Here is an 11,944-nt window from a genome sequence, read left to right as displayed (position 1 = left end):
ATAATTTCAGAGGCAAAAGCATTCTAAACGCATATATTTCACTCTCAAACAGAATTTTTCAGAGACTTTTAACTGCAGAAAGGTCATACTCTTTACAGTACTGAAAGAATATAACTTCTCATCCCGAATTCACTTTACCTATCTGGTGAACAACTGGGGAACAAGTAAGTTCAAATTGCTTTTTGCCTAGTCTCCGTCTTAGAAGGCAAAGTTCCTTGCAACTTTTAAAACAGCCCTGCCCCCATGCCCAGATTTTATCACCTATTCCCACCTTCCCCCAAAATTTTAGGCTTCAGGTCTAAAGCCAGCGCACTTCTTACATAAACAGGCATATTCAAAACAAATGCTTTAGATAAGACAGAAGGGAACAGTATTTAGGGTACGCTCAAATATCTTATTTCCAAAAAGGCTTCTGGAATCCTTAATCAGCCTTAATTTCCCAGCCTTTATCTTTTACACAGTCAAAAGTTTGTCCCGTCTCGTAAACGCTATTCGGAACTCCTTGCTCACAAACTGATTCATTTCCATTCCCAGCACAGTTCTTGGCAAAGCGTAGGCGACCAATAATGAATGAATGAGTTTGTGGAAGGAAGGCGGGAAAAGGATTAGTTTTCTGGAGATATGACTAGGAGAACTACAATGGCCACAAAACAAGAAGCAGCCAAACTTGGACTAACGCCCACTTTAAACCTGCTCTCAGAGTCTAAAACAGCAAATTACGCCCCGCCCACAGGCGAGAGACAGGAAATACTAGCGTTCCGGAAAACCGGAAGTGCCTTGTCACGCCTCGCGCATGCGTGCATCCATCCAGCTCGCATTTCCTACCCTCAGTCTTCCAGTGAGAAAGCACAGATTCAGGCTCCTGCAGGCTGCGGCGTTGTCAGTCCCCCTCCCCTCGGCGCTGCGCATGCCTGCTGGGTTGATTTGCTCGTTGTAAGGCGGAGCGAAAGGACAGATTTTCTTCTTGTTCCCGCCCCTTTTCTTTCCCCACCTGCCACGTACTGGGCCCGAGCTCTCGCTAGGCTTGGTGGGTCCGTGCGATTGGCCGGGGCCCGCGCGAGCCTGCCAGCGAGGTGCAGCGGCCCCGGAGGGCAACCGAGTGGGCCGTGACAGCAGCCTTCCCCCAACGCCCCAGAGCCCGGCGGTGGCGGCCTCTCACCGGTCGGATCAGCAGAGACCCGCGGAGGGGCGGCAGCGGGAGCCTCGGGAAACCGGTATGGCCGCTGGAGACAGGGGCGCGGCTGATCTCTCGGGCAAGGCGGGCCGGGAGACGTGGAAAATGCTGGGAGGGCCTCGTTCGAACCGGCGGGCGCGGGACGGGTGGGGTCGGAGGGGTCGTGGGGAGGGCTGGATGTCGGGAGGACGGAGGCCGGGCTGGGCCTCGTGTGGGGGAGGGGAGGCCACGTCCGGGGAGGGGAGGGGAGGGGGGCCCCGCTGGCCACAGTGGCAGCGAAGCGGGCCCTCTGAGGGGCTCTAAGGGGTGTTTGGGTCAGCAAGGGCACTTGCGCGGATTCCGCCTGACTTCTAGGGGTTGCACTGTCCGAGGGAGAGGAGAGGGACTTTGGGAGGCCTGGGGTGGTCCAGTGCCTAACCCTCAGAGGGGCTTGGAAGGGTGAGAAGGGTGGAGAATGGCGCCTATGGGAATAAGTTAATTGGGGTCACTTAGGAGAAACCTTGTTCCTTGGCTATGTCAGTCCTTAATCAAGCGCCGTCTGGAGGTCCAACCCATTTTGATAGTGGTGATGACAACTAACTTTTAAGAGTTTACTTTGCTAGGCACTGTGCTAAGTATTTTAGCTGCATGGTCTCATTTAATCATCACAAGGATTCTTCCAAATTTAGATATTCCCATTTTGAATGTGATGAAAGTGAGGCTTGGCGAAGTATTTGCCTAAGGTCACACAGCTAGTAGGGGATATCTTTACCATCTTGCTACACTGCCTCTGGTCAGGCAGGATTTGAGGCTCCTTGCATTCTTTAGACTACTCAAGGGTTTGGTTTTGCTTAGGATTTCTTAAAGGAAATTGCTACCCTCTGGAGATACCTAAGCAGGCCCCTCTGAATTTGAGCAGGGCCCTAACTACAGGGCTCGTGGAACTGGAGGTTTGGTCACTGAACCTACATCCTGGTTTAAGAGGCAGGCTTTTTATGTGCTTCCTTGGGCCTGTCACTTTATTCTCCAGTTCTGAGAACAGTGTTCTTGTTGGAAGATTTCATAAGTTAGTGGCTGTGTCATTTCTGGACTTCAGAGGGAGTGGGGCAAGGACAAGAAGAAAGAAGGAGAAATGGGGAGAAGAAAAAGCTGTAAGGATTTCACCAGAAGCCCTAGGAACTAGTAGTTCACAGCAGTCTCTACCTTGTGATTGAAGTTAGAGAAAAAGAGGACCTGGATTCTACAGTTACGTAAACAAATGTGGGGATGGGATTTTCCCTTCCAGGGTACTCTTATTTTTGTGATAACTTGTGTGCATGCCTTATGGAGATGACTGCACAAACTGGGGACAACCTTAGGAAAGAAGGCCTGGTTCCTGGCTACAGGTAGGTTACAGTCCTGGTTACAGTCCAGTGCAACCAGTAAGTGAATTTGCAGGCAAACGTGGCAGATGCAAAGTGAAAGAGACTCATAGTTTCAGATCCATTGTAACTGAGCAACAATTCCTTCACGATCAAAAGGATTATATCAATTATATTTAATGTTGGAAATTTCTCTTGATTAGGAATATGTCTGTTGAAGGGAGTCACTTCTAGCTACGTAAAGAAGGTACAGTGTGAAGGTTTGACTTAGTAACTGATCTGATCGTACAGCTTTCTTCTCTCAGTCCCTCTTTCAGAACTTTATTATTTGTCATACATCTTTTGTTTAGGGAGCGAAAACAAGTTTTTAAATATTACATGTCAGGCACTATTTTAGATGCTGCTGAGAATAGGTAGAACCATCCTGCTGAAGCTAAGCCCTGGTCCTTAACTACATTATTGATGGTTTACACATCCTGTAGGTAAGAGAAGGTTACATAGATTGATTTGCTGAAGTTCTTTATTATTCTCAGGCTGCAAGACAAACAAGGTGGAATCTTTACCATCTTGTTGAAGTAATGATACTTCAGAGCTTGGCGTATTTCCCAAATGAAGAGGGCTGGTTTGGCTAACAGGTGAAGGGGTTTTATGGAGGTTTCAATCAATCAGAGTCTTCATGAGAAGTCTTTTGTCAGAATTGGCAGATAAAAAGCTAACTGTATTCTTATTTTATGTCAGGACAAGCATAGCATCCAGATCGTAGAACACAGTCCACTCTGTTCTGAACTGACCTTAGAGTGTTAGATTCAATATTTTTTGCCCCATTTTAAGATGGGGCATTAAAGATTCACTCATAAAATTAATTTGTTCAGAGGATGTCAAGGGGGTCTAGAGACATTCATTTAAGGAGTAGTTAATTGGAAGGACATGGGGCATTTATATGAAGAATATTAGGGCATTTATTTGTACTATTCATGAAATGAATTAGGATTCATGAAAACTTTCTTAAGTATTTGAAGCATTGATGTGTTGGGGGCCAGGTGGAGTGCTTTCACACACACACACACAAAGGAGTAAATGTAGAGAATTATGAGCACTAAATATGATGTTAATGAAATAACACATTTAAGAAGAGAAAACAGAAAGCTGCTAGTAGAAAAGCATGGTGTTGAAACCAGAATGTGTCCAGTAGGAGATTATAAGGTACTTTAAATAGTCTGAGAGATCATTTGCTTGGGGCAGGAGGAGGAAGGAGTTGATGCTAGGGAAATGCTCCGTGGTTACAGATAATGTGTTCAAGGACATCTTGGTCTTGGAAAGAAGAGATAGGCCTTGAGAAGAAGAGATATTAATACATTAATTAAGCATAAGTGTATTTTCTGTTGTTATACGGTAATGGTATAAATTACTAGAGACCTCAGACATTATTTTGAATTTAGGATTACAGAGTCATTACAGGAGAAGTGCACTGAATAACCTGAAATAAGATTAAAATACAACCCAAGAAGGGAAAATTCAATAGCAAGTTAGTTCTCTGACACTGTCTTATTCTTCAAGTGTGCTGTCTAATCACACGCACTCAGGTTTGGGGAAGGGGTGTGTTATGGAAGATGTAGAAACAATAGTGGACAGTCTTGTTAGAAAGCTCAGGAGGGTATCACTGATTTGTTCTTTGTCCTCAAGTTTCCAAAATAGAAAAATTGGAGAAGATACTCGTGAGGTCTTTCTTATTTTAGTGAGAAAAATTTGAGACTATTTTAGTGTTCACACATGCTCTTCTCTTCAGGGCTAGCAGTTAGTATATACAGGCTAATAGAGTTTGGAAGCCAGTATTTATTTTCCCCTTCATTTAACGGCTATTGAATGATTAACCGTGTGCTAGGCACTGTTCTAGGCTCCGGAAATACAGTGAACAAAACCATTTATTTCCCTACTTTCTAGTGGAAAAGACAGTAAAAAATGAATACATTTTTAATATTTGGTAGTGATAAGTGCTTTGCAGAAAAATGAAGCAGGATAAGAAAGTGACTGTGAAACCATTTTAAGTTAGATGGCCAGGGAAAACCTCTGAGAAATTAACATTTGATCAGGGATCTGAATCATGTGAGGTGTGTGAAAAGGGCTCAAGATAAAGGAAACAGCAAGTGCCAAGTCTTGAGAAGGAGAATGTGAAGTATGAGTGTAGCAGGGTAGCCAGAGAGAGAGGTGGGAAATGAGGTTAAACGCTTGGCCAGGGACCAGAGGTCAGGTCATGACCTTGTAGTTCTGGCTTTTACCAAGAGTGAGATGGGAATCTATTGGAAGATTTTGAAGTAGTGATACTAGATTTTATTTACCTACAGGATACTTAACTATATTTATCTATCAGGATAACTCTGATGTGTTGAGAATAGATTAAAAGCAGACAAAGGTAAAGGGCAGGCAGACCAGTTAGGAGTCTTTTGCAATAATCCAGGCAATAGATGATGGTGGCTTGGATTAAGTTGATAGAGGTGAAGGTACTAAAGTGACTGCATTCTAGAGATATTTTAAAGGTTGTGGCAGCTAGATTTGTTGGCAATTTGGTGTATGTAAGGTGTGAGGAAAAGAGAGAAACCAAGATTTTTTTTTTATCTTGAACAACTTAGAAGGAGAATTGTTATTAACTGAGATGGAGAAGACTACAGGAGAAGCAGATTTTGAGGGGAAGATGAGGACTTTGTTCTAGACATGTTAAGTAAGAAATCTAAATCAGATAAGCAGTTAAATATATGGGTAAAATAATAATAGATATAAAATAATAAAACTTATTTTCTTAGGCTCATAATAAAGCCACCTCCAGACCATTTTTTTTTCTTTTTTTTCTTTTTTTTGTGATGTGCGGGCCTCTCACTGTTGTAGCCTCTCCCGTTGCGGAGCACAGGCTCCATACGGGTAGGCTCAGTGGCCATGGCTCAAGGGCCCAGCCGCTCCGCGGCATGTGGGATCCTCCCGGACCGGGCACGAACCCGCGTCCCCTGCATCGGCAGGCGGACTCTCAACCACTGCGCCACCAGGGAAGCCCCAGACCATTTTTTTAAAATAAATTTATTTATTTTAGGCTGCATTGGGTCTTTGCTGCACGCGGGCTTCTCATTGCAGTGGCTTCTCGTTGCAGAGCACGGGCTCTGGGCACGCGGGCTCAGTAGTTGTGGCGCGCTGGCTCTAGAGCGCAGGCTCAGTAGTTGTGGTGCATGGGCTTAATTGCTCCGCGGCATGTGGGATCTTCCCAGGACCAGGGCTTGTACCCGTGTCCCCTGCATTAGCAGGTGGATTCTTAACCACTGTGCCGACAGGGAAGTCCCTCCAGACCATTTTAACATGAATATGGTAACGCTGGAACAGTGGATCTCCTTTGAAGGCCAGAATTTCTTAGATTCTAATCGTAGCTTTGCTTTTCAACTTTTAAAATGTTTTATAGCTGTTTAATCATCAGAACCATTTTGTCAGTCTTTCTCTAGAGTTGTATATATAGAACATCCTGGAGTCCACCATGAATGGGCAGTTGGATCTGAGTGGGAAGCTAATTATCAAAGCTCAACTTGGAGAGGATATTCGACGAATTCCCATTCATAATGAAGATATTACTTATGATGAATTAGTGCTAATGATGCAGAGAGTCTTCAGAGGAAAACTTCTGAGTAATGATGAAGTTACAATAAAATATAAAGATGAAGGTAAGAGTGTTTCTCAAGTTAGTTTTTAAAAGTCTAAATATCATATGTGTTCTTTTGCCCATTTTTCATTGAAATCAGAATAAAAATTGTTTCCTTCCATGGTAATTGAGTACCACTTTCTTTTATTTAATGGAATGTTCATGTAGTTATAATTCTTTTGTAAGTTAAAAATAGCTAAGTGATTTATTATTAGAAGGGGGTTTTAAGTGATAGGACACTTTCACACATTTTTACAAGCCATTTTTTTTTCTCTTATGCCTGTGCAAATTCTGGCTTCCATTTTGCTTTAAAACCAAACTTTTATTTGTGTTTCCCAAAGTGAAAGGGATGTTAGTAGGTATTGAATGAGAAAGGATTTCATGGTCAACTAAGTCTGGGAAAGCTGGTTTAAAACAAGACAAATGTATTTATTGCAGGAATTTTCAAAACATGTAATATACTGATGTACGATGTCAGTTTATGCAGTGTTCTCAGGCTCATTGGACCACAGAACTTTTTATGGAGATGGGTTTTATATGACAAATGTTTCATCAAACACATAGTAAAATTATAGTAGTAGACTGTCTTTATTTCTTTCTCTTTAAACCTGTCTTCTTTGTTAACATCTCTACTGATAATTGTGCTTTAGGTGGTTACCAGTATCTTTCTTATCGCTGAATTTATTTCCAGTCTATTTCACCTTGATCTCAATACTTGGCACTGCTATCCACACCATCCTTTTTTAAATACTCTTACCCCTTAATATCTCTGACACTGTGTTGTCTCAGTTTTCTTCTTATCACTAATAGCTTCTTCTCTGTTTCTCTCTGTGTGTTGGCTTGAAGTAATGCCAGCTGTTACAGCGGAAATCTTAAAATCTCAATGGTTTAACACTCAAGAAATCATTCAGGGACCCAGGTTGACAGGGACCCAGCTCTGATATATTCAACACATGGCTAACAAGCTCACCTTGAGCACTGGCATCCAGCAAGCAGCTGCATGAAGACAGAGTGTAGAGAATCACATGGGAGACTGTACTCTCTAGGCCTAGTTTCTGCTCACATCACATTGGTCACATGACTGTGTTGATGTCAGTAGGTTGGGAAATGTCCCTGGTTGGACAGGCACTTCCCAACAACTTACACTGAGGAAAGGGAGTATAAATAATTGATGATCAGCTAAGCTGATTATTTCACTACAGGTGTAATTCTCCTTTCTTTTTTTGCAATGTGTCATCTAATGGTACCCAGAACTAATTTTTGAGGGTCACCCATGTTAAGGAACAAAAAAGGAGAGCAATTTTCTTCCTGTTCTCTTCCCTAGTAATCTCATCTACTTACAATACATTGACTTTCAACTGTTTGACTTCCAAATGTGTGCCTAAATTTGATCAGTTTGTCCTTTTTTTTTTTTTTTTTTTGACTGTACAACTCGTCTTTAATGGTTTTACCTCAGATGATTTGCTCTTACCTCAAACTTGGCATATCTTAAGCTGAGTTTACTGTTTTACTGGCTCTCTCTTATTTTTGTTTAGGGAAGGGTCAGCATACTTTTTCTTTAAAGGATCAGATAATAAATATTTTAGCATTGTGGGTCACATAAGGCCTCTGTCTCATCTTCTTTTTTCTAGAACCTCTAAAAATATAAAAACCATTCTTAGTTTGAGGTCCTGTAAACAAGGATTTGTCCATTGGTTGCAGTTTGTAACCCCCTAGCTTTGGGTATCCTCATTGTTGAAACTTCCACATCTAGTTATCACATTGAATTTGGTTTTCATCGTGTTTATTTTGTTTGTTTGTTTTTTTGTTTTTTTTTTGCGGTACGCGGGCCTCTCACTGTTGTGGCCTCTCCCGTTGCGGAGCACAGGCTCCGGATGCGCAGGCTCAGCGGCCATGGCTCACGGGCCTAGCCGCTCCGCAGCATGTGGGATCTTCCTGGACCGGGGCACAAACCCGTGTCCCCTGCATTGGCAGGCGGACTCTCAACCACTGCACCACCAGGGAAGCCCCATCGTGTTTTTGAGTGCTTTGAATTGTACAGATTTGTGTTCCATAGACTCTTGGGCATGAGGATAGAGGACTGACTTAGGTAAAGAGTTCCTGCCGTCAGAGATATTGTTTCTGTTGTAGAAATCAGAAAAGAAAAAGGCAGTTATAGAAAGTTTCCTTCTTTTACATATATACTTTATTTTCTTAAAAATATGTTTATGAGTAGAATCCCTGAAGTTGAGCATTAGATGTTTTTGTTGTAAAATATGGATGAGGCTGTAAAGAGCAAAAAACAATGATAAAATCCTCAGTTATGGCTTTTATTGCCATCTTTGTCCAAAATAAGTCTGCCTAATCAGTGTTAAAATTGGTGTAGCAGAGCATCGCTGGAGCAGCCTCTCAGCCTCCCCAGGCACCCTCCTTCCCCACAGCTGTGTCGAAGATACCTTGCAGAGGCCCCTGATCAGTTCCTTGCTGTGGCTGCTTTTCTGTTCTTTCTCTAGCAATTTTTTTCCTAGCCCTTTGAAAGCTTTTGAACAGGCAGTTGATATGCTAATTATAGTATTCTTTATCCTTGGGATCTAGGGTATTTCAGAATCTTGTGTATATGAATATTTTTCCTGTGGAGAATTGATAGTTTCCATCTCAGCATCGAGATGGTCAGGGACCTGAAAGACTCCACTGTCTATCCATTTATTAGGACAATTCTGCAAAAAGATTTTTTTTTTACAACCTTTTTAGTTACTATTGTATGTGGCTTCCCCTCCATTTGTGTCAGTGGAGTTTTACTGTACTTAGAATTAAAATTTGAACCTTGAGAATCATTATTTAATTTCTTTCTTTTTAAATAAACTTATTTATTTATGGCTGTGTAGGGTCTTTGTCGCTGTGTGTGGGCTTTCTCTAGTTGGGGCGAGAACGGGCTACTCTTCCTTGCTGTGTGCAGGCTTCTCATTGTGGTGGCTTCTCTCGTTGTGGAGCACAGGCTCTAGGTACATGGGCTTCAGTAGTTGTGGCACGTGGTCTCAGTAGATGTGGCATGCAGGCTCAGTAGTTGTGGCGCACAGGTTTGGTTGCTCCGCAGCATGTGGGATATTCCCGGACCAGGGTTCAAACCCATGTCCCCTGCATTGGCAGGCGGATTCTTAACCACTGCGCCACCATGTAAGTCCTTATTACTTTAATTTCTGATAAATACATTTAAATTTTTTAGAATGGAAAAGATTTCAGTCTAAACTGTAATCTCCTGGTGACTAGTAAAAGATTACTTAATGTATTAATCTTAGCTATGTGTTTGTTGGCTCTTCTTCTGAGGATATGATAAATATCTTGCCATAAAAGTAATAAGTGAAATTGATTTAGTATCATTTGAACAAATACATCTTTCCTAGATCCTTTATATTTAAGGTTTTTATGGGAGATGCTAATTATGCTCTGTGATCTACATTTTGCATTTAATTGAACATATATCCTAGTTTACTACTAATTCAAATCTGAAACTTTTTTTTGTTTGTTTCAGATGGAGATCTTATAACAATTTTTGATAGTTCTGACCTTTCCTTTGCAATTCAGTGTAGTAGGATACTGAAACTGACGTTATTTGGTAAGTGGTAAACTTTCTAATAAATATACTATTCATTGTATTTTTATGAAAAACTGTTTAGCTTTTTTCGTTTTAAAGACTCAGAACTAAGTGGTAACTTTTCAGCTATATCAGAATTTTTAAATTATTAAGGCTTAACTATATTCTTTTTCTTTGAAGATTAGTAGAAAGTAGACATATTTTAAATAACTCATCTGCTCGGTTACCCTAAATAATAATATGTGCCACTTGTATAAGTGTTTCCAGGACTGAAAATAATTGCAGTGTTAAAACTACCTTTATTAAGTTTAGTTCTCTAAGAATATATAATTATCTTTTCTAATGTAGTATGTTTTTATTTATTCTCAGGGTTTAACATATAGGCCTGATACTTTTTAGAAATTATTTTTCAAGGAGTACTTAAAGATTAGAGATAGTTCTGATAAAAAACAAATATAAGACTAATTTTAATCTATTAGATTCTGTTTTCTTATAGATCATGACAGATTTGCAAGGCAGAATGCTTAAGGGACAAGATAAGTGATTGCAGAGTTAAAGTGGTAGTATGATTATGTGAAAAATAAAATGTGGACTTTTTTTCTGGATGTTTTGGTTAGCATTTTAAAAAAATTTGTGGCTCAAGTGGGGCAAAGGAAGTACCCTTTTAAAACTCAGGCAAACTGGGTGTTTGTCAGAGGAAACAAATTGTAATAAGCTTACCGGAAAAAAAAAATTATGTGGCACTGACCATTACAGTTCCATGAAATATGATCATGGCCAATTGATTTAATTTGTATTTATTTCCTCTCCATCTAGGAAGGGTGAACATGAATCATTTTAAAATGCTAACAAAAACTGTTAAAATTTTTTTTAAATAAAAGGTATCTTTTTACAATATTGAATCTAAAATACTTAACCACTATTGGCCATCTATCAAGCAGATTAGGTAAACTGAATCTTCATCCCAGAAACACTGAGGATGTGCTAAATAAACTATTTCAAATATATTTTTTGAATTACACACCTGAGCTTGCTCAAGAACTTGAGGAAAATGTCAGGGACCAAAATATAGTTGGAGTTAAAAACCAGCACCTGAAGTACCAAAAGCTGAGACTTGGGATGCTTTTGGTGGTGATGGTGAAGGTTTTAGTGTGCATAATCTAAGGATTTGTCATTTGGTATCTACGTGGTATAGGCCTTGGATCCTAGACCCTCAGTGGCTATACTCTCAAAAAGAATATTGTAGAAGAAAAATATCTCTTAGTTGGTAGAGTCAAGGAATTGACAGGGGAAATTCTCATATACCCTGGGATGCCAGGGGTTTGCAAAGGCTCCCTTGAGGATTCATAACCAGTGGTCCTTTGGGAACTCCCAAGCCCAGTTACTACCACGAAAAATTGCAAGAAACAAAGGCAGAAATCTCTCTGGAGGGTGTATGTTCTCAGTTCAAATCACATAGGCTTCTCACAGATAAAATCCTGTTGATGAACTTAGAGGTCAAAAGTGTAAGACACATGAAACATCCATGTAAGCAGGAAACAATGGATACAACTAATAGTAGGATTAGATTTCCAAGAACTTCAGTTAGTAGAAGTGATAATAAAATATATATTAAAAGTTATTGGACATAAAAGAAGAAATAAGCATATAAGAACTAGGCACTATGAAAAAAGGAACCGATTAAAAACTTAAGGTAGGTAAATAACAAGGAACTACAGTATAGCACAGGGGACTGTATTACAAGATTCAACCATCTTGTAATAACCTATAATGGAAAAGAATCTGGAAAAGATATATGTGTATATATATATATATATATATATATATATATATATATATATATAACTGAATCACTGTGCTGTACACCTGAAACTAGCACAACATTGTAAATCAGCTATACATCAATACCCCCCCATAAAAAAGAACTTAAGGTAACTTGTGGAAATGAAAAATATTAGTCAATTAAAATTGAAATTAAATACTAAGTGGTGAGTTAGAACAGCAGATTAGTCACAGCCAAAGAGGGAATTAGTAAAGTGGAAGGTGGTCTAAAGAAATGACAGAATAGAGCACAAAAACACAGAGATGGAGAATAATGAGAGGGAATTTGAGAAAGTCCAGCTTATTTCCATTAAGACTTTAAAGAAGGAGAGAATAGGGGAGTGGAAATATATGAGGAAGTAATG

The 11,944-nt window shown here is 40.3% G+C and overlaps 1 protein-coding gene across 4 annotated transcripts in view; it reads left to right on the top strand.

The window, feature by feature from the left end:
* The first annotated feature begins 855 nt into the window (after nucleotides 1-855).
* TFG (trafficking from ER to golgi regulator) overlaps nucleotides 856-11,944 on the top strand; it is a 43,321-nt gene continuing 32,232 nt past the window's right edge. For 3 of the 4 annotated variants that reach the window (XM_079923112.1, XM_079923111.1, XM_079923109.1), the window contains exons 1-3: nucleotides 856-1,214; nucleotides 5,983-6,209; nucleotides 9,696-9,779. In XM_079923112.1, coding sequence (XP_079779238.1) covers nucleotides 6,026-6,209; nucleotides 9,696-9,779 — 268 coding nt within the window. In that variant the 5' untranslated portion in view covers nucleotides 856-1,214; nucleotides 5,983-6,025. Of the gene's footprint in view, nucleotides 1,215-2,084; nucleotides 2,539-5,982; nucleotides 6,210-9,695; nucleotides 9,780-11,944 lie in introns of those variants that run through there. The other variant, XM_079923110.1, reaches the window with a different exon arrangement.

The sequence above is a fragment of the Stenella coeruleoalba genome (genome assembly GCF_951394435.1).
Source record: "Stenella coeruleoalba genome assembly, chromosome: 5".
Classification (NCBI taxonomy): domain Eukaryota; kingdom Metazoa; phylum Chordata; class Mammalia; order Artiodactyla; family Delphinidae; genus Stenella; species Stenella coeruleoalba.
The sequence above is the reverse complement of the archived record's forward strand: the minus strand, read 5'-3'. Positions and strand labels throughout refer to the sequence as shown.